This window comes from Equus quagga, chromosome 19 (genome assembly GCF_021613505.1).
Source record: "Equus quagga isolate Etosha38 chromosome 19, UCLA_HA_Equagga_1.0, whole genome shotgun sequence".
In the NCBI taxonomy this organism is placed as follows: Eukaryota; Metazoa; Chordata; class Mammalia; order Perissodactyla; family Equidae; genus Equus; species Equus quagga.
Genome location: NC_060285.1, coordinates 20,643,279 through 20,665,481, shown reverse-complemented (window position 1 = coordinate 20,665,481; position 22,203 = coordinate 20,643,279). Strand labels below are relative to the sequence as shown.

Here is a 22,203-nt window from a genome sequence, read left to right as displayed (position 1 = left end):
CCTCCCAAACTTTGCTAAAATTGTCTTTATTAGTTAACTAAGATTCAGATCTCTAATCATCAGTCAAAAAAAAAAGAGAGAATTCACACTCGAAACAGTTCTTTTCTTACAAGTCAGACACTATTTGTACCTAAACTAATGATTCTCAACAGCAAGAAGTGCAAACTAGATGGTATCAACTGATAAAATCTGACGTCCATGCTCTTGTAATGCATTTATTGCCACTCAATTCAATCGAGAACGTTAATATGTGTGCCAAAATATTTCCTTTGAAACTAGTGTACAATTATAGATTTTATACCCTGGCTCCTTACTATGATATTATCTAGAAGTCCAAACTATTGGAACCATTACATGAGTCAAACTTCCTAAAAAGTCAGTCCCTTGTTGGGGTCTAAAATGAAATGACCTACATTTTATACTTGCTTCCACACCAGCGTACTATAACATGGCCCCAACATAGTTAAGGGTATTCTAACAAAATCTGTATTGCATGTTTCTGTGTATACTTTTTTCAAAAGTGATCATATTTACTAATTGCTTTTATTAAAAGTTTAATTTGACTCTATGTTATAATTCCCAAATTCATAATTCATGTAGTATAGCATACTAGATGGGTATGTAGCATTCTTTATGATCTGTTCTATTGTCATTAATTTTTTCTCTCCCCTCCTCCCCACCTTGCTCATCACACAATAAAATGCTTTCTTGTTTTTATTACTGTTTTTTTAAATTTTTTTATTGCAGTAACATTGCATTATAACATTATATAGCTTTCAGATATACCGCGTAATATATTTTGAATTCTGTGTAGATTACATCATATTCACTATCCAATAAAATGCTTTCTTTAAGATACTTCTAAAAATGTGCTTGTACTTTCCACACAGAACCAAATAAAGAGAAGGAGGCCGGAACTGCACCAGCAAAAGGTGAGTTGGAGGGAGGGAGAGTGAGGCTGAATTCACAAAATTAGAAGCAGAAAGAGGTCAGTAGTGATTGCCGTGGTGGCCCCACAGATGTCCCTTGCATTACCTTTCATCAGCGTGGTTTAGAGTTCTTTGTTTGCATCCTATCTGCACAACCCAAGCAGCAAAATGGTGAATGGTGTTCAGTTTTCACTATAGACATTTCTAAAAGAAAAACAACAATGATAAAAATATCACAAGCACTTTTTGAGATGCCAGCAAATTAATTGGTCGTTTTCAAGTTCCAATGTGCATGTGAAGGAAAAGAAGTGTCTGGTCTCTTTGGGATTACGCAAATTTGGCAAATTATCTGGATTACCTAGATTTTTTGAATGAACATTTTCATGTTACTGTGTGAAATATTCCAGGTTTCACTAGTAATTTTGAAGACCAGCATCTCATTTGTAACACTAAGTATTCATGTAGATTTATATAGTGATTTATACAGATGGACGATACAACCTTAAGCAAACATCATGTTGCTCCTTATTGAATTGGAAACTCATTTAGTCCTGTAATATTATTCTATTTTTACTTTATATTGAGATAGTCCAGCTTTAGAACATGAGTAATCATTATCATGTCCTGCTGTGGATCCATGAAATACTAATTTCCTTGTCTCCTCATGGAGGAAGTTGCTGTCATTACTGACCACCTGCCTTAAGCCAAAGGGCCTTACTTTTCTATAGAAGAAAGTTTTCACAGAGGTAGATTTAACAATTCTGCTTTATATGTTTGTATCATCATTTTTAAAAGTTCATCTTTTGTTTGTGTAATGAATAACATAGTCTAAATTTTGGAATAACCAATTATTTCCTGACTACAATAAGATCTTTGTCTTTTTCCTGGACACCACTCAAAAGCACGTCAAGTGTCTTTTTGTTCTTACTATGTCATATTTCATTACCTAATTCCAATGACATTATTGTCTCCTATACATTAGTAAAATACTTTTTTTCTTTCTTTCAGTACATTGGACCACCTTTCTTCAGCTAACTTGAACTTACACTCTCATAAATGAACACATAATGTTAATACACTTACTTTGTCCTTGACCTTCAGTGGCTCCCGTGGATAGCAACCTGAGTACCAGTCCTGGACACGTGGGCCACAGTCTGAAGGTTATTTGCTTATGGAATGCAGACAGTGCAAACTCCTAGAACTCCTTCCATGAGATGGGTTCAAGGATGTTGGGACATCCTGGCTGAAGTTATTGTAACATTATTCTCCACAACGCCGATGGCGTACGCATCTGTTTCCAAATTTGGAAAGGTGCTTGGACAAGGCTGTAAGGCTCAACCAACAGAGCAGATGACGTAATCCCAGAGGGCAAGCTGTCAAAGTTTAAACAAAGCTTGTGCCTGACCCTTAATCTGAAAAGTCATCAAATTATATTTGTATGCCTAAACGAGAAAATGCCTTTTTGTAAATTAAAATCAACCAACCAACCAACAAAATTCTTTTTCTTTATGCAGAACACAGTACAATGAAAGAGCAAGGCCAGATGACTAGGGCATCTGAAATTAGTTGCGTTTTCTTCTGACATTTGCAGAAGTTAAGCAAGGCCATGGCCCAGATACATAAACTGCCATTTATATATTTGCTCCACCTGGCTAGGAAGCAAATCAATTTAGGATAGAAATTGACATCCCTAAATAAAGAAGGTAAGTGGATGGAAGTTATTTCTAAATATACAGTCCTCTTCAACTATTACTCACTTTCGTCAAAGACAGAGAAATTTCAAAGAAATACTTGAGCCACAAGTCGACACAATACTCATTGCTGTGTGTATCCTTGGTTGAGAAGAAGCTTTGCATGCGCATAAAGATTGACAGGTGCAGCAGACCTTTTCTCCAGCCTTGACTAGAATGTCCTTCCCTGACCTTCACGCTCCCCCTACCATCAGTGCCTCTAATTGTTTTTTAACCCTTCAACTCAGGTTTCACTCCTTTGTCAGCTTTCCCCTTGAGGATCCTAGCTCCCTGTCATCTCCACTTCCTCCTCCTGACTTCTCTTGGACCTGTTGCTTCTGTCGTTAAATCACTCTTTCCTCCACTTAGTCACTTATTAACGGTTCCCTCCTTTTCCTAACAGGTTGTAAGCTTTTTGACAGTCAGGTACCATGTCTTAACTCTGCTATGTGCCCTTCATCTCATTTCTTTCAGTGTCTGACAGAGAGCTGCATGCGGCAATCTCCTAATGAATGAACAATTGAATTTTTCACACTGGCTTAGCTGCAGATCATATAGATGATGGTAATCTGGATAGATTTTTCTTCCATTTAACATGTTTTCTGGGCAGGAGGATGAACATCCCATGCATACTCTTTGTCAGTGAGATCAGAATGAGGTACCAGGACCATGCGTTATGAATGCTCACCCTCGGAAGAGATGGGTGATGTAAAACCAACTCAAAGCTATTGAAAATGGTCACAGCTGAATATTAGTACATTTTCAGCACTTAGTTAGGCCTCTATCTAGTTAGTTGAAGTAAATTCAATTAATAACTCCAAGACAGTCACTATTAAGAACATTATTCACAGTAATGCAGCCTTAATATCTTTCCCTGATTGCCTGAAATGCAACAGCTTGGAAATGTCCTAAAAATTTTTTGGTAACCACAGAATGTTGTTTGGTTCTGATATAAGTCGTATAAGTAGTGTTTTTGGTTGGATTTGCCAACTTTTTCACATTTACTAAGACTCTGTTTGGGAAACAGCTGATTTCCCAGGAAGAGGTTTTATTATTTGTTTGTTTGCTTCTGGACTTGTCCAACCCGTTATCCTGCTCCCTAACACTGCCCACTTTGTCCTGGAATTCAAACAATAGGGAGGAGAATAAAGAAACGTGTTTAATCAAACAGCAATACCAGAATTTAGATCTGCAAATCCCCTTCAGAGTGTTCATACTGGAAGGCAATGTCCTCATAAAAATAACGCTGCTGTGGCTTAGAATTCTTCCAGAAAAATGACAGGTGGAAAATCAATGGAATGCAAAGTATAGATTCTTTTCTATATCCTCAGTGGAGCCAAAGATCTGCCTTTGTTCTCACGTTCATGTATTCAGCAGGTATTTACTGACTGTTCACTATGTGCTAGGCGCGGGTGTGGGCACTGGGTCCTGCCCTCCAGAAGCCGACTTTAGGGAGCTTAGAGGGGAGAATGACCATCAGCAGAGGACAGTGGATTTCAGCTTTGAAAGCAGACAGTTGTCACAGAGAGCCATGTGTAGAGAATAATATGGGTGCTCAAATGGGATCATACTGTTTTTTTGATCAACCAACATTGCATGTGTGAACATAGGGTAATGAGACTGTCTCTTCTGTGCTTTAATTGGCCCTGTGGGAAGTTTCAAAACTGGTCCTGTAGGTGTTTCCAAACATGCCAGCAGCATAGAATCAGCGACCACTTTGAAGATCAGTACTCATTTCAATGCCTAAGTTCTGATATATTTTTTAACTTTTATTTTTGCATCTTATTAGTTTATAGTCTGTATATTTTTAGGTAAACCCAATTAGAATAGTTACTGCCTCTTTTGTTTGTCTTCTAGAAAAATAACTGCTTTTGGTAATCACAGCAAAGGAAGTAAAAAGTTCTTTCTTTTTCTGGGCATTAACATTAACATTACCACATAAACTATCATAACTCAACCCTGTGAACCCTGTGCATATTAAGGATCTCACATAACTTGAGACAAGAGTCTTTCCTTTGGGGTAAATATGATTGGCAGATCAGGAAGTAAATCAGCAGCAGTTCCAGTAAATTTCTCCTAAATTATAACTGTTTTTTTCCTGAGGAAGATTTGCTATGAGCTAACATCTGTTGCCAGTCTTCCTCTTTTTGCTTGTGGAAGATTCGCCCTGAGCTAGCATCCATGCCGATCTTCCTCTATTTTGTATGTGGGTTGCCACCACAGTTTAGCTGCCGATGAGTGGTGTAGGTCTGTGCCCAGGAACTGGACCCGGGCAACTGAAGCAGAGCATGCAGAACTTAACCACTAGGCCATGGGGCTGGCCCCAAATTATAACTCTTTTTACTTAAAAGAATGATTATTATTTTTTTTTTCATTTAGGTCCCTTTACATTTGCAATAACATTATCTTGGCGCTTCTCACTAGCATGCTAAAATATTTTTGTGCAATTTTTCCTTTAGGTATCAAAGCAATCAACCATCTACTAAAAAGCCTCTGTGCTTTACCCGTGTATTCTAATTACATTATTTCTTTGTAATGAACTTGGTTAAAAATTAATATCACCATACTTTTCAATTCTAAGATACAGCTGTCATAAAATGCAACATTGATTTAAAAGATTTGAGGGAGAAAAAAGTCATTAAGTAAATGTATTCATTGTAAGATGAATCCTGATTCAATAGCATCAAAGTGTGAAGGCATATATCTTCTCAATAAGAAAATAGGACAAATTAATCAAATGCCTCAAAACATGCTGAATTAATGTTACCTGTTATTGTCTCCCATCTGTGGTTGTTGTTGCTGTTGTTAATTTTGGTCGTGTACACCAATAGTTACTGCTGGAAGAATTCATAAATTTGTCTAAATCAAGCAAGGTATTTAACTGAGGCCTATTTACAGTCACTTCTATCTTAATTTTATATACTTTTTATTCTTTATTCTGAAATCTCAGCAATTGTCCCAAATTTGTTTTACTTAAAAAATTAATTTAAAAAGGCAATTTAAATCAAACATAGGTAGAAGTTATTTTATTCCCAAGAGAGTGTGGAGGATTTCAAGAATGCACACATTCAACCATCGCCGGAGTTCCCTTCCTCGCATTCCAGATTTCACGTGTACCCCTGCCCCGCCCCCGCAAAATCCCAGGCTTGTAATATGAGACTTGAGTTCTTTCCTGACTTTCCAGGCGTTCTTCTCTGGGAACTTCAGTTGTTTAAAGAATCATTTTTACGGTTTTACAGATGCTATTTTCCCATGACTTAAAGACAAACAAAATTCTGCTTTGGTAAATCTCCCCTCTGTGTAGCTAGGGGAGACAGCTCTACTGCTCTGTGGTCTGTGGTCTTCCGGTACCCTGTATTCTAAAGAGCCAAAACCAGATGTGTACATTTTCATCGTCATTGTAGTCACTTCTAAATAGAAAAAAAGAAACTATGACTTACATATTGTATTTTGTTTGGTTTGGTTTGAAAATATTCTTTGTGTAATACCATGCCTTTCTTATACGTGTTACTGAATTAGTCACAATGCAAAAGACTCAGATATTCAATTTCCCCTCTAGCAGGAAATCTGTTCTTGCATGGTAAATAAGAACAATTAAACCTTTCATTCTCATACAATTCAACCAAATTCAACCAGGCAACTTTTCAAGAATTTCAGGTCGGGATCCCAACATCTTAACTACATTTCCCAACCTTAAAGGGATGCCAGGACCAAAGCTACTTTTTAAAAAAGGAAAACGGTAAGCTTTCCCCCCTGTCAATTACATTTTCTGGCACTTCAGTAAATTTGAAGATTTATGTACAAAGAATCAAATATTGCCAGCTGAGAAGTAATTGCTGTTTGAAAGTAACCGTTGGATCTTCTCAAGTATCATTTCATGATACTTTGAACTACTGCTTTAATATGTGGTACCTTAAAAGTCTAAAGTAATTGTGCCTGACCCCCCAAATACTCTTAACATTTAGTCAACATTGAAACTACTCACCCATCAAATTTTTGCTTAAAAAATGGATTATCCTTTCATCTTAGTTTTACAAAAGGATGTGACTACTCTTTTTTCAATCATGTCACATTCTTAACAGTTGACTCAAGGATTCGTTATGCACTGTACACAAAGCAAACAAACAAAAAATCCCCACAAAACTTGTACAACTTGAAGTGTCCGTTTGACTGCAAATGGTTCTAGCGTCTAGTTTGCATGTAATAAAGCAAGCTCCTTTCTAAGATTTGGTTGACTTTTAAAACTTCATTTTCAAGAATTTTTACAGGACTTTAAATCAAGATTCTTTACATATTTCAGTAAATAAAAGTCTTCAAATAGGTTGCAAGAATAAAATACTAACACTGAATTAAATTAATGGCAAATAATATGGAAAAGTTGCAAGGTATTTTATTTTTGGTTATGTGAAGTTTTAGCTATCTAACAGTCTTCTGAAATACAGAATTCCCTGACAGCTCAGGAATACGTACACTTCCTCAGATGTGTGATTTCATGGCGTGTGAATGGATATTCCCAGATAAAAGGATTCAAAAGTGAACTGTTTGATAGATATTAACTGCTATATCATTTCTTGTCTCTACCCCCAGTGCCTACACATATTAACACAAAGCTGAAGGCTTTGAGCTATCCCTCAGTAAACGCACACACACAATACAATAAAATACAAGCATTTAACTTTATTTAGCCTAGCGTTTTCCAAGCTTCTTTGACCACAGAAAGTTTCCTCTGAAGAATTCCGAATCTCACACTATCCAGTGAATCACCTCTTGGGTTCTGAAGATTTAACATTAAGTTCTCTCTATATTACAGTAGTTATTTTGTTAAAAAGTAATAAAACATATCTCTGATTGACTTTTAGGAATGAAATTTCAGGCTGGTAGATAATATTTGTAGTAAATATTCTAATAGATTATCCAAAAATGTGCTATTTTACCTCTTCTTTTCAGGAGTTATTTTTTTGCTTGAGGAAGATTCTCCCTGAGCTAACATCTGTGCCAATCTTCTTCTCTTTTGTATGTGGGCCACCACCACAGCATGGCTGATGAGTGGTGTAGGTCCATGCCCGGGAACCAAACCTGTGAATCCAGGCTGCTGAAGTGGAGTGCACCAAATTTAACCACTGGGCCACCAGAGCTGGCCCTCAGAAGTTTTTTAAAGCACTTTTTAATTAACAGTGCATGTTTTTTCTGTATTCTATTTTATACAATCATATAAGTTTGCATTTTGAAATCCACAATTATTGCAGTATTTTAAGTACAAAGATTAATATCACCTACACTGACACTAGTCTTCATGCTTTGGGAGGGGAGGGGCAGAGGTTCAGATAACCTCAAATGCCTGTTTAAGCATCTAAAATGTAAAGACACTTTGAAATTCAGACATTTTAGAAAGGAGGAATATTCAGTGCCTCTGCACATAAACACTACAAGGCGTTTTTGAATTTCACAAATGTGCATGGGTAAATATTTAAAAAATTATACATTGACCAACACCAATATAATCTTGGGAAAATGCTTATAAAGTTCCTAAAATAATTATTGGTGAACTTTGTAAGTACTGCAAATTGATTTATATTAGTTAATGTTGATTTTTGTTTCCTAAATACAGAAGGGGAATTAATCACAAGGTTTTTGGAGTGGCGGGTAACGAGTTCTCAAACAGTACATATTTGCTTTTCTGTCTGTGTCCAAATGATCGTGGTATATGAATTATGTCTATGATTGACCTTAGTCACAAGACAAGAACTTGAAAAGTGACTCTGTTGTTGATTTCCTCAAGGTTAGAATTTCAGCATTAGTTTTTTTCTTAACCTACAATTACAGAAAACACTTGCATAGAGTTCCATATTTGTCTACGCTTTCATTGGATTACTCTCCTCTCTCACCTTTTTTATTTATTTTTCTCTTTGGCCTGAAATACTCACATTTAATTTTTCAGGTACCAAGTCTTCTAAGGCTTACTCATCAGTTGAAAGTGTTTTGTTTAGTTTCTCCTCTTCTGTTTCAGATTTCTCTTTTCTCAGGATACTCAAGACGAAGTCCTTTTCTCCTTGACATTTTGTTCCTATTTCTTGTTTCAGATGAAGAGGAAACCTTCCCGCCTAGTGCCCTGCCTCCAGGTTAGGATAATTCCACCCCTTTTCCCCACTTTGTAATTTATTATTAATTGACAGTAAAAGAAAAGAAAAGGCAGAGCACCTTGGTGAGAAAATGTGCAGAGCAGGACCACCAGGTTTTGCCAGTACCACCACCAAGAGGGAAAACGGCTTTCATGGCAATTTTCGCTTTACATGAGAAAAGTTCTTAAAAGAGGCTTTCTTTGTAAAATAAATGACTAGTAAATCTTGGGTGTAAATTTTAGGGGCAAAAATGTTTATTTTCTATTTCCAGCTATATACTCCTTTTCTCTGTTCTTTAGCTATTTGGATTTTTAAATTTTATCAACATTTTTTTAAAGAAGACACATACTTTTTATAGATGCTTTCATAGTTGAAGCTCTACTGATTTTTTCATCCAAGCCAACTTCTAGCTTTTTCTCCCCATGATGAGAAGAGACAGGGTTCGGGGGAATCCAAGAAGGTTGAAGTCTACCCTCCATTTCCACCCCCTTCCCCTTGCATCACCCAAATCCCGCTTTCCTTTCAGGTTTGGGTAGTCGGGCCCTGGAAAGAAAAGATTCAGGTGAGCACACGCCTGGAGCCAAGTGTCCCGGCCCCATCCTAATATAATCACTACTGACCTCATTTCTTGAAGCTGTATTGACTCTAATCTCTGTTTTATTCAGTTTGTAGCTTTTAAAGCAATCTTTCCTTACATTTTCTCTTACAAAAAAACTAATGTATTGAGAAACAATTAATTTTGCATGATACACACACACATAAATTCAGGAATCTAGCCACATATACCACAGGTTTCTTGGTTTTATTATAACTACTTTTTAACATTTGCATTACACAGTGATTAAAAAACTTTTAAAATCTCCATCACTGGGATGTGCTGAATTAGATAATAATACACATTTTTATAGAACTTTACATAAAGTTGATAAAACTCCTACAAATGCATCCTGTTGCATTCTGTGAGGTCATTCATTCATTCAACAAGTTTTGTTGAGGGTCAACTGTGATCCTCCTCTGGGCCAGGCACTTTTGCAGGCACTTACAGGTATAGAAATGAACAAAACAATAACAATTCCCACCCTCATGTTGCAAATATGAATGACCGCCATACTCATTATTGCTATTAAGATCACAGACACACACAACATAAAATTTTAACATCAACTTGGGTATTAAAAAAAATTGTGTAACCATGTGACTACATTACATAACTTCGTTGTGAAAGTGGTGGTCTCCTATAGATACAAATACTAAGCATGATTGGTACATGAAACTAAAATAACTAAATATACACTTCCTTCTTTTCAAGAAACATTAACAGGTAGAGAGTTGGCAACCATACATTTTTTTTCCAGTTATTAAGTGGCGGAAACTGAACTTCTCTGCATTCAGCTCTCGGAGACAGAGGGACTAGCTCCAGTTCTCTCTCCTGCCCTTCTCATTGGAGTTGACTGCTGATTAATACCAGATAAGCACCTGGAGTGCAAAATAGAAAATGCACAATAAACTTCACTTCCAGCTTGTCTCTCTTCATGGGAAAGCCTCAAAGAATATATTTCACTTTCTATTTTTTTTGGGTTTTTCCTTTTTTACAGGACGCTCCTTGTACTCCTGAAATATGTACCTGCAGGTCATGGTCTGTTACTTAATTGTCAAACTATGGCCACATCTATACAACCCTCATAGAATTGTCTAATCATACAACAGCAGGAATCTAAAAGTACCAGGCCAGGCTTGGCTGTCTGACGCTTCCCAGTTAACCTGCAAACTGACCCATCCAATTCTATTGTATAGATATGGGCTTATAGTCAGTCACCTGGAGAAGTACTAAGAGTACTGCTTTAACATACTTCCCACCGTTATTTATCTGTTAGACGACAGGCAGGTTGGGGAAACAAAGGAACCACGGCTGCCAACAAGGACAGAGCAACGACTTACCTGAAAAGTTTTGCTATTCCTAAGAATTAGAAAATGTTCCTTTATCCCACCATGGAAGAGATATCTCTGTAAGAACGGGGATCTGTCACTCTCTACTGATAGCTGGGGGAGATAGGTGGAAAGAATGATGTTACATTTATCCAGTTTATTAGACAAAGTAAAGCTTCCCATGGATGAGACCAACAAACCCAGGTAAGTCTGCCTAAGAAAGACCCGGCCCTGAAATAATCCTTTTCCTCCTTTCTGCTCATTAGAATGGTCTCTTGGTGACTCACCTGCTGGGGAAGATCAAGATAAACAGAATGCCAATTCTCAGCTGTCCACCCTGTTAGTGGAAAAGCCTCAGTCAGGAGCAGTGAAAGTTGGTGAGTATTAAATCCTGCATTTTTTTTTAAATGGAGGTGAAATTCACGTGAAATAAAATTAACCATTTTAAAGTGAACAATCAATGGCTAGTATTACACTCAGTGTTGTGCAACCACTACCTATATCTAGTTCCAAAACTTTTTCGTGACCCAAACAGAAACTGTGTACTCCACTAAGCAGTTACTCCCCATTCTCACTCCTCCAAGCTCCTGGCAACCATGAATCTGCTTTGTCTCTATGGTTTCCCTTATTTTAGATATTTCATTTAAGTGAAATCACACAATATGTGACATTTTGTGTCTGGCTTCTTTCACTTAGCATGTTTTTGGGGTTCATCCAAGTTATAGCCTGAATCAGTACTTCCTTTCCTTTTTACGGCTGAATAATGCTCCATTGGACATATATACTAAATCCTGCTTTTTTATAACCTGAAAAGAAGAGTGGCGGCTATCATTGCGGTGACTTTTAGCTCCTAGTCGTTGAGTGCCTGAACCCCGCAGCCCGGTTGGGTTCAAATCAATTTCCTCGTCTGTAAAATGGGGGTAATACTACCTGTGAAGTACTTTGAACACTGTCTGGCATATCTTAAAGTTCTGAGCCAGTGTTTGCTGTCATTCTGGCATGCGCCTTTCTGCAAGATGATTACAAAAGCTATGATGATGCACACATGCTAGATCATAATGTGTAGTATCTCAGAGGAAGCTAGTTAGATAGATGGTTTGATTTTGGAGATATTTATTCAAAAAATATTGATCACAGCTCTTCTTTTATGCACTATGCTGAACACTGAGCATAACATGTGAGTACTCAGAACTTACAGTCTTAATGGGAGGAGCAGACAACAAGAAATTAATCAAATAAGCAGATAATCACAAAAGCCAAGTGCCATGAAGAAAATAAACAGGGTGGTGAGTTAGACAAGGACTTGGGGGACCAAGAATTTTAACTAAATAAATTTTTATAGGGAATATATTGTGATCAGAATTACTCTTTGGCACTTACCAAATATTATGAAAATGAGCACGTAGCTGACTCTATTCTAAAATTGTTTCTTTTAGGTCTAGAATGTAGAAGCACACTGCACAGGAATGGAAGTTTGCTTCCCTCGTGTTTCTGGAAGACACAGAATGCTAGACAGGCCGCAGGTCTAGGGTTTTGATGTCCTTAGAGTCTAATCAGTTGATACAAACAGGCAGGTTTAATTCAAAAAGATCAGTTTCATTTAGTCACGTTCCTGTAATTCCAGACTTCCCATCATGTAGCCTAACAAAAAGGATGGAAAAAAGTCCATATATTTGTGGGGTTTTCCTCTCTGTTTTTTGCTGTAATAATTAATACATTGGAAAGTGCTCAGAAAACTACAAATGAGGTACCTTTTAAACATCACTACTTGTGAACACAGTAAATTTGTAAAGTGATTCCCTTTTAATTTTATTTACTTTTTATGAGGAAGGCAACTTCATTTTCTTTCTTCCTTTGATCCCCTTCATCTATTTCTCTCACCCTCCACCCCCTGCCTCTGGCAAACACCAATCTGTTCTCTGTATCTATGAGTTTGTTTTCTTCTGTTTTTTTAGATTCCACATATAAGAGAGATCATACAGTATTTGTCTTTCTCTGTCTGACTTATTTCATTGAGCATAATGCCCTCGAGTTCCATCCGTGTTGTCACAAATGGCAAGATTTCTTTCTTGTTTTATGGCTGAGTAATATTCCATTGTGTGTATATAACACAATTTCTTTATTCATTCATCCATCAATGGATACTTAGCTTGTTTCCATACCTTGGCTATTGTAGATAATGCTGCAATGAACATGGGGATGCATTTATCTTTTCAAGTTAGTGTTTCCATTCTCTTCAGATAAATATCTAGATGTAGAATTTCTGGATCTTATTGTAGTTCTATTTTGAAGAACTTCCATACTGTTTTCCATAATGCCTGCACCAATTTACATTCCCACCAACAGTGCATAAATATTTCCTTATGTCTGCATCCTCACCAACACTTGTTATTTCTTGTCTTTTTGATAATAGCCATTCTAACAGGTGTGAAGTGATATCTCACTGTGGTTTTGATTTGCATTTCCCTGATGATTAATGATGTTGAGCATCTTTTCATATACCTGTTGGCCTTCTGTATGTCTTCTTTGGAAAAATGTCTATTCAGATCTTCTGCCCATTTTTTGATGGGATTGTTTGCTTTTTTGCTATTGAGTTGTATGAGTTATTTATATATTTTGGATATTAGCCCCTTATCAGATGTATGATTTACAAATATTTTCTCCCACTCAGTAGGTTACCTTTTCCTTTTGTTGATGGTTTCCTTTGCTGTGCAGAAGCTTTTTAGTATGATGTAGTCCCACTTACTTATTTTTGCTTTTGTTGCTTTTGCATTTGGTGTCAGATTTAAAATCATTGCCAAGAGCTATGTCAAGGAGTACCAGCTATGCTTTACCCTAACAGTTTTATGGTTTTGGGTCTTATGTTCAATTTTTAATCCATTTTAATCTTTGTGTATGGTATAAGATAGTGGTCAAGTTTCATTCTTTTGCATGTGGCTGTCGGTTTTCCTAATACCATTCGTTGACGAGACTGTCCTTTCCCTATTGTATATTCTTGGCTCCTTTTTCATAAATTAATTGACCATTTATGCATGGGCTTATTTCTGGGTTCTCTATTCTGTTCCATTGATCTATGTGTCTGTTTTTATGCCAACACCTTACTATTTGACTTACTACAGCTTTGTAATATACAGCATTCCCCCCTTATCCATGGGAGATACATTCCAAGACCCCCAGTGGATGCCTGAAATCACAGATAGTACCAAACCCTATATATACTGTTTTTTCATATACATACACTCCTACAATAAAGTTTAATTTATAAATTAGGTACAGTAAGAGATTAATAACAATCACTAACAATAAAGTTGGCTTTGGAGCCATTATTAAGTAAAATAAGAGGTTCTTGAACACAAGCGCTGTGACAACACAACAGTTGATCTGATAAGCAAGATGGCTAGTAAGTGTTTGAAGAGTGGGTAGCATACACAGTGTGGATACACTGAACAAAGGGATGATTCATGTCCTGGGCAGGACTGAGCAGGACAGTGAGAGATTTCATCACACTACTCAGAACGGTGCACAATTTAAAACTTACTGTTTATTCCTGGAATTTTCCATTTAATATTTTCAGACCACAGTTGGCCACAGATAACTCAAACAGTCATTAAAGGGAGACTACTGTAGCTTGAAATCAGGGAGTGTGAAGCCGCCAATTTTACTTTTCTTTCTCAAGATTGCTTTGGCTATTTGCAGTTTTTTTGTGGTTCCATAAAAATTTTAGGATTATTTGTTCTATTTCTTTGAAAAATGCCATTGGAATTTTGATAGTGATTGCACTGAATTTATAGATTGCTTTGGGTAGTATAGACATTTTAACAATATTGATTCTTCCAACCCATGAACATGGAATATCTTTTCATTTATTTGTGTCCTCTTCAATTTCTTTCATTACTTGTAGTTCTTGTAGTTTTCAATATACAGGTCTTTCACCTTCTTGGTCAAATTTATCCCTAGGTATTTTATCCGTTTTGATACAATCGTAAATGGGATTGTTTTCTTTATTTCTCTTTCTGATAGCTTGTTACTAGTGTCAAGAAACACAACAAATTTTTGTGTATTGATTTTGTATCCTGCAACTTTACTGAATTCTTTTATTAGTTCTAACAGTTTTTTGATGGAGTGTTTAGGGTTTTATATATATAATATCATATCATCTGCAAAATAATGACAGTTTTACTTTTTCCTTTCCAATTTGGATGTCCTTTCTTTCTTTCTTTTCTTTCTTTTTTTTTTTTTTTTTTTTTGTCTAATTGCTCTTGCTAGAACTTACAATACAATGTTGAATAAAAGTGGTGAAAGCAGGCATCCTTGTCTTATTCCTGATCTTAAAGGAAAGGCTTTCAGCTTTTCACTGTTGAGTATGATGTTAGCCATGGGTTTGTCATACATGGCCTTTTTTATGTTGAGGTATGTTCTTTCTATACCCACTTTGTTGAGAGTTTTTATCATAAGTGGATGTTGAATTTTGTCAAATTCTTTTTCTGCATCTGTTGAGATGATCATATGATTTTTATCCTTCATTTTGTTAATGTGGTGTATCACATTGACTGATTTGTGGATATTGAACCATCCTTGCATCCCTGGAATAAATCCCACTTGATCATGGTGTATGATCCTTTTGATATGTTATTGAATTTGGTTTGCTAATATTTTGTTGAGGATTTTTGTATCTATGTTTATAGGGATATTGGCTTGTAATTTTATTTTCTTGTGATGTCCTTGTTTGATTTTGGTATCAGGGTAATGCTGGCCTCATAAAATGAGTTTAAAAGAATTCCTTTCTCTTCTATTTTTTGGAAGAGTTTCAGAAGGATTGGTATTAATTCTTCTTTGAATATTTGATAGAATTCACCAGTGAAGCCATCTGGTCCTGGGTTTTTGTTTGTTGGGAGGTTTTTGATTACTGATTCAATCTCCTTACTAGTAATTTGTCTGTTCAGATTTTCTGTTTCATCATGATTCAGTCCTGGTAGGTTATATGTTTCTAGGAATTTATCCACTTCTTTGAGATTGTCCATTTTTCCATTTTTATTTTATATATATTATATAAAACTAAACAAAAATTATTTCCACTAATTAACTCATTGCTCCTTTTCTGCTCCATAAACCTCAAGAGCAGAATAAGATGGAGTATCCTAAGAACTTCTAGGGTACTCATAAAAATATCAGGGCCATTTCATTGCACAATTCCAGGGGCACCAGTCACATCAGAGTGTATGTAGTACAGTTCTGTATAATTCCTTCCAGTTGAGAGCAAAACAAACGGCAATTTTTAAACCATAATCTGAATCACTTGTGCTTTTTCTAGGTGAAAATATAACCTTTATAGCCAAAGTCAAGGCTGAAGATCTTCTTAGAAAGCCCACTATCAAATGGTTCAAAGGGAAATGGATGGACCTGGCCAGCAAAGCTGGAAAGCACCTCCAGCTGAAGGAAACCTTTGAAAGGCATAGTCGGGTATGGCCCTGAACTCCTGGAACAGGCTAGCTCATTCCTTCTGTGTCAGTAATAGGTCATTTTCAGTTTCAGCTTTGAGAGATTTCAGCCCCCAAAAATTCTCTGGAGTTACCATTCCCAGTGTCCATATTCTGGCATGGTTGCTATGATGTACCCAGGGGCTGAGGAGCACATTGATCTCTCCTATATTGAAAGCATTGTACTGGAATCCCCAGATACAGACACATCTTTAAACCTTTGCTGAGCAATTTGGAAAATAACTGAAATGTGATGGCCTTTTTCTGTTGGCAAGGTAGGGCTGAAATATGTCTTGATACATTTCATTACAGGTGTACACTTTTGAGATGCAGATCATCAAAGCCAAAGAAAACTTTGCAGGAAACTACAGATGTGAGGTCACCTATAAGGATAAGTTTGACAGCTGTTCATTTGATCTTGAAGTACATGGTAAGAGAGCTTTCTTGTCCAGGCAAATGTGATTTTTTTTTTCTTTATCGGGTATGTGGGGATAGAGCAGAAGAAGGTCATTTAATACTACGAGATTTTAAAAATAAAGTTTCCTTTAAAAATGTGTGTGTTTCTAATTGTGGTACTCTCAGCAAGCCTTCTGAATTAAATTATGAGACAATTTAAAAATAGAACTCGGGGGATTTTATTGCTAAGTATCACTTGTCCATGCTCTCTATATTCCTTCAATCTCCCAGATTGATGCATGCCATTTTTGCTGCTACTAAATTACCTGTTTCATTGGGTCCACTATTTCCATTCAGGTTTGGAGATAAGTTAATATGGTATGAGGATTTCAGGATACCCAGGTGGAGGGGAGGATTTCTCTTATAAGGACTAATGTCAGATATGGAAGTTCTCCATCCATATGTTCTGTGTACTGCCCAGAGTGAATTTAATAAGGATAAATGTAAAGGTGTACATATGGATTGGAAAAAGTTTCACTTCTATAAGTATACAAAGGTAAAGTTGACGTGGCAGCAAAGATCATAAACTCAAGTTGAATCCAAAGTGAGATATAACTGCAAAAGACAAAGCTGGTGTAATTTAAAACTGGGCCGTTATAAGTGGGATTGGATCTAGGTTTAGGAGATAATACTCTTCTCTGCAACGTGCTACTTGTTCCACATTTGGAATAATGTCTTTGGCCATGGGCACCATACCTCTACTGGGATCCCTTCTGGAATAGAGTAACTAGCAGGATGGAATCCAGATACCACGCCCTATTCAGTTTGAATGTGTGAGTGAAGGAAGTCAGACATATATAACTCGTAAATAAGGGAAGGGCTGCCACACAGAAGAAGGAAAAGGCCATTTTCCATGTACTCAAGCATTTAGGCAGATTAGAATCAAAAGGTGAAAACTGTGAGAAGGTGATCTTTGTCTTAACATTAGCATGACCTGTTTCACTAAAGTTATGTAGACACAACTGGAGGTTGTGAGATTCCCATTCTGATAGATGTCAAGCAGAAGCTGGATGATCGTGTGTGGAGGCACCGTTGAGATTTCTGTATTAAGTAGGAATCTAGTTATTAGTAGTGCTTCTTCCATCTGGCCAGGCATGTCTGAGAATCACCTGAATGGCTTTTTAATATTATTGATTTCTGGGCGCCCATCCTTGATCCAGTGAATCAAAATCTCCAGCAGGGAGAACAAGAAGCTGATATTTTTTAAGTTCCTCACGTGATTCTAATGGGCAGGCAGGTGGAATGACAATTGGATAAGGGAACTCCTAAAGTCCTTTCATTGATTCTGTGTGAGGAGGATGAGGTATGATGTCTCGTCAGCTCAGCCATCCAGGAGGAGAGCCATCCTCCCTTCACCTGGCATTCCTTCCATCTGAAGAATCTCCCCAGCCTGGAAAGGGACTGAACATAAAATTGCCTTCTTAATGGGTATTTATTTTATTGTTTTCTTTCCTTTCAAAGAATCTACCGGAACTACTCCAAACATTGACATCAGATCTGCTTTCAAGAGAAGGTAACTTCAAAAGGGGACTCTAGGTAGTTTTGTATAACGTGAAAGTGGAGGATTTTCAAAACTCTTTTCCTCCACACTCTATATTACAAATGAGAACAATTGTTTTCACTGTAGTCAAACATGCCATATATTCAAAAGTCAGTGCTCTGGAAAAGCCATGGATTTAAAGCCAAATCAAGTATATACCGATCATTTTTAAGAATATTCTTGTTATAGTGAAGCTCTCATTTTTAAAGGTTTCACAGTTGCCTTATAGAAACACACTTTCAACCTATTCATATGTGGCTTCTTCCTTGATTGCATAATAGCCCACCAAATGGCCAAAAAAGATAGATATATCAAGATACACATCTTACATGACATCAGTTAAGTAATGTCTAGAAATCACTTATGGTACTCTTAAACCAGTGTCTGGAAAACCACAATTAAGTAGCTACCTATTAAAGTTAGCACTATTTAAATATTGGATTATCCTAAATGAAAGACTATTGAGTCTGCTGGAATAAAGAAGACTGTAGAAGGCAAAATGTGGACACCTGTTTGATTTATTTTGCTACTACTGAGGCTGAAAAATCAGGGGGTCAAGGAAGAAAAATGAAAAAATTTTTCTAGTCTATGAGAAATGTACCTAGCCCCATACCACCATTATTTTACTCTCTGTGCTTAATTCTTCCATAATGTAAATTCGTTAATGAGAGCAAATACTTCGTTCTTGCTGTGACTGAATCCACGTACAGTTTCGTTGAATAAGGAAAGTATCCCAAACTAGTATAAAGCAATGATTTAGTCTGCTAATAAAAGGCATATTTCCCTCCTAAATTATAAATAAAAATTTTAATTGCTTTTAAAAGATTTTTAATATTACCCGATGAGTCAATTGGTATTTTTGTAAAGCCATAGCTTTTAAATCCTATTACTTTCCTTTCACCTTCTCTTCACCCCCCGTTCAGAAAATGCAGACATCTAAAACTATGCTCATCCTGTGTACGAGGATATTTTAGGAGAGGGAGACGTAATCTACCAAATTTTGCACTTTAAAATAATAGAAATGTGTTTATCTTGAAAGGTCTTCTCCAAATACCTGCCATTAAAGAAATTTTGAAAACACATGATCCGAGTTCAGTTCTTATGACTCACATGTTATACACACTGTTTTTAAACCCACAGCCTCTTTTCTTAGAAACCATAACTAACATTTGTAAAGAGCAGGAAACAAAATCTTCATTAAAAAATTAAACGTGTAAGTAAATATGTAGTGCCGTTTAAATGTCAGCCCCATAGCTTCTATTTAGGGTTTACATGAAATCACAAAGACGGCTGCATGCCTAATTTGAGATGCATTTCTCCAAAGGAAAGCACTTTAAAAAACTCCTAGTAAAAGGGTCATCAACAATTCAAAGACAAATTTTCAAAAAATGCATTTTAAAAGGTATAAATATTAACAAGAAAATGAAGAGGTTATAATTATTTCCCTTTAAAACAGAAAGGAATGCATCTTTCAGAAAGCTCTGCACCAGCTCCATTCTTATGTTATGTTGGTATCACATTATCTGATTCATCTATTGATGGACACAAAGAGGTTACCTTTGAATATAAGCTTCGTACTTATATGTTTGACATTGGTACACTTTGTCTTCCAAGCCAATCTCTGTCTTACGTGAACAACAGAGATCAGCAAAAGTCCTTTGCTTTTTACACAAGTATATTTCTAAAGTCCCCCAACTTGCAAAAACAAAGTACTTTGTGTTGCTTGGCTTAAGTGCATTTGTGTTACTCCGTTTTAACACAAATTCAAGCACTTTTATATATGCAATCTACAAAAATGTGCCTTCTGAAATCATAGAGTAACACAAGTTCTTCATGTCTACTTTTCCACAAGTACATACTCCAAAAATGTAAAATGTCACTTGTGTGAAAAGAAATTGTTTGTGTTCATTTAGTCCCATAACTTGTGTGCCGGTGCAAAATTGCATATACGTCATATGTAGAGTGTTTGGGGGAAACTGTTGTGTATGTGTCTCAGCACTAAACCCAGATTTGCTTTTCTTTTGTTAATGACAGTGGAGAAGGTCAAGAGGATGCAGGGGAACTTGACTTTAGTGGTCTCCTGAAACGTAGGTGAGAACCAAGTGATGGAGTGAGGCGCTGTGGCCTGGAAGTCTTTTAGATACCCACTCAGAGAAGTCAAGTTTAAACTGGATGTTTTTCAAAGAATTTTTCATTTCTTAAAATGTGTTTTGCTTATAGAATATAACAGAGTTGACTAAGAAAGAGACAGAGAAACAACTGCATACTAATCTGATAAAGATTTTAGCTGATGCTTTTAAGCTTTCTTTTTAAATGTTTTATGAGTCTTTACGTATTTTCTTAGCTGGGGATGAGGAGATTTGAAACTGAGACAGAGGACTTAAATACCTAGAAACCTCTGATTTCTCCTATTTCAGTTCTGATTCCCTGTTATGATTGAATAACGAAAGCCTCCATTCTCCTGCCTTTGACATTTGACCAAAAAATCAATTTCGCCGTTTTTGTAGAAGTCTCTGCAAGTGTACATATATTTTAAAAGGCAGACCTACTTTAATATAATATTTATGATTTACTTTATTTCAGCAAATCTAAGACACCATTCGTCTTAAGATATACATGTATTTTACAAATCACTAAGCAATGAAAAAGTTGCTCTGAATAGTGTATTATGACACACTATTGACTATAAATACACCTTTATTTCAGAGATGTTTAAAATATCCAAAAAGGTGCATTTTAGAAGTGATAAATTATTATAGTAAAATGGAAATAAATGTTTAGTATTATCACTCACGCTCCCTTAATATGTTCTCTCACAATAAAATTTATAGAATTTCACTATAGATATTTAGTACATAACCATTTAATAGGATTTCTGTCCATATATATGCATATATAATCATATACTAAATTATATGTGTTTTACATAAAGTTATACATAGCTATTTACTATAGTGCAGAAGCAACAAAGAGAAATTAATTTTTTTCGGGGGTTGTGTTTATCTAGCAAATTTGTGAAAAAACAGATAAAACTACAATTCTAAATTAATAATACAGTTATGCCCTACATAACAACAGTTTGGTCAACGACTGACAGCATATTCGACAGTGGTCCTATAAGATGAGTACTATATAGGCCAGGTGTGCAGTAGGCTATACCATCTAGGTTTGTGTAAGTACACTCTGTGATGTTTGCACAACAACAAAATTACCTTATGACACATTTCTCAGGATGTATTCCTGTCGTTAAGTGATGCATGACTGTAAATAATATTGCTATCAGTCTTCACTTAACTTTTCAGGTTCATTTTTTATTAGTTTTAGTGCCTCTGATGGTTGTTAAGGGAACATAATTTTAAATATGCTTCACAACAATTACAAATAGTAATAAACTGCGTTTGTGTTTATTCTCAGTTTAGTTGGATGGCTTTATTCAAGTCCCTATGAATAAAAAATTCACCTCTACTCCAATCCTTGGGTTGAGAACAGAAACATTAACAGGTGCAGTTTATTAATTACTGATGGCTATTAGCCAATTAATCACTGATGGACTTTGGCAGCATCAAATACATCTTTCCTCCCTTGGATACTTGACATAATCGTTACTCTCAGTAATATTTATTAATCCCCCACATTTATTTAAAGCAGTAGTATATGAAGTGACCTCCAGTGAGTCTCACTCTTCCTCATTCTACAGGTGAGAAACCGAGGACCAGAGACGTTTAGAGTCGCACAACTAGACAGAGGCAGGGCAGGGACTTAAATCCAAATTTTCCCTTTCTGAGTCAGTTCACTTCCTGTGTCTGATGTAAGAAATATTCTGAATCTGCTTCGAGAGTTGGTGCTTCCGTTTCTAACACAAATTGACACTTTAGGAAAACAAGAAAGCATTTTCCCCCCTACAATCATATACTTAGCCAGAAAAATACTAAATGCTTTCTTTGTGTGGAATATAATGCCAGATGATGGGAGGAAAAGAAATCCAGTGGCTTCCAGTGCCTGGCATCCAGAACGGGATGAATACAT

The 22,203-nt window shown here is 36.3% G+C and overlaps 1 protein-coding gene across 1 annotated transcript in view; it reads left to right on the top strand.

Moving 5' to 3' along the window:
• Positions 1-22,203, top strand: part of MYBPC1 (myosin binding protein C1) — a gene marked incomplete at its 5' end in the record, with an annotated part of 69,893 nt that overhangs the window by 1,799 nt on the left and 45,891 nt on the right. The window contains 8 exons of the mRNA XM_046646717.1: positions 891-932; positions 8,740-8,778; positions 9,305-9,340; positions 10,971-11,081; positions 16,016-16,164; positions 16,494-16,611; positions 18,099-18,150; positions 20,212-20,268. Coding sequence (XP_046502673.1) covers positions 891-932; positions 8,740-8,778; positions 9,305-9,340; positions 10,971-11,081; positions 16,016-16,164; positions 16,494-16,611; positions 18,099-18,150; positions 20,212-20,268 — 604 coding nt within the window. The remainder of the gene's footprint in view (positions 1-890; positions 933-8,739; positions 8,779-9,304; positions 9,341-10,970; positions 11,082-16,015; positions 16,165-16,493; positions 16,612-18,098; positions 18,151-20,211; positions 20,269-22,203) is intronic.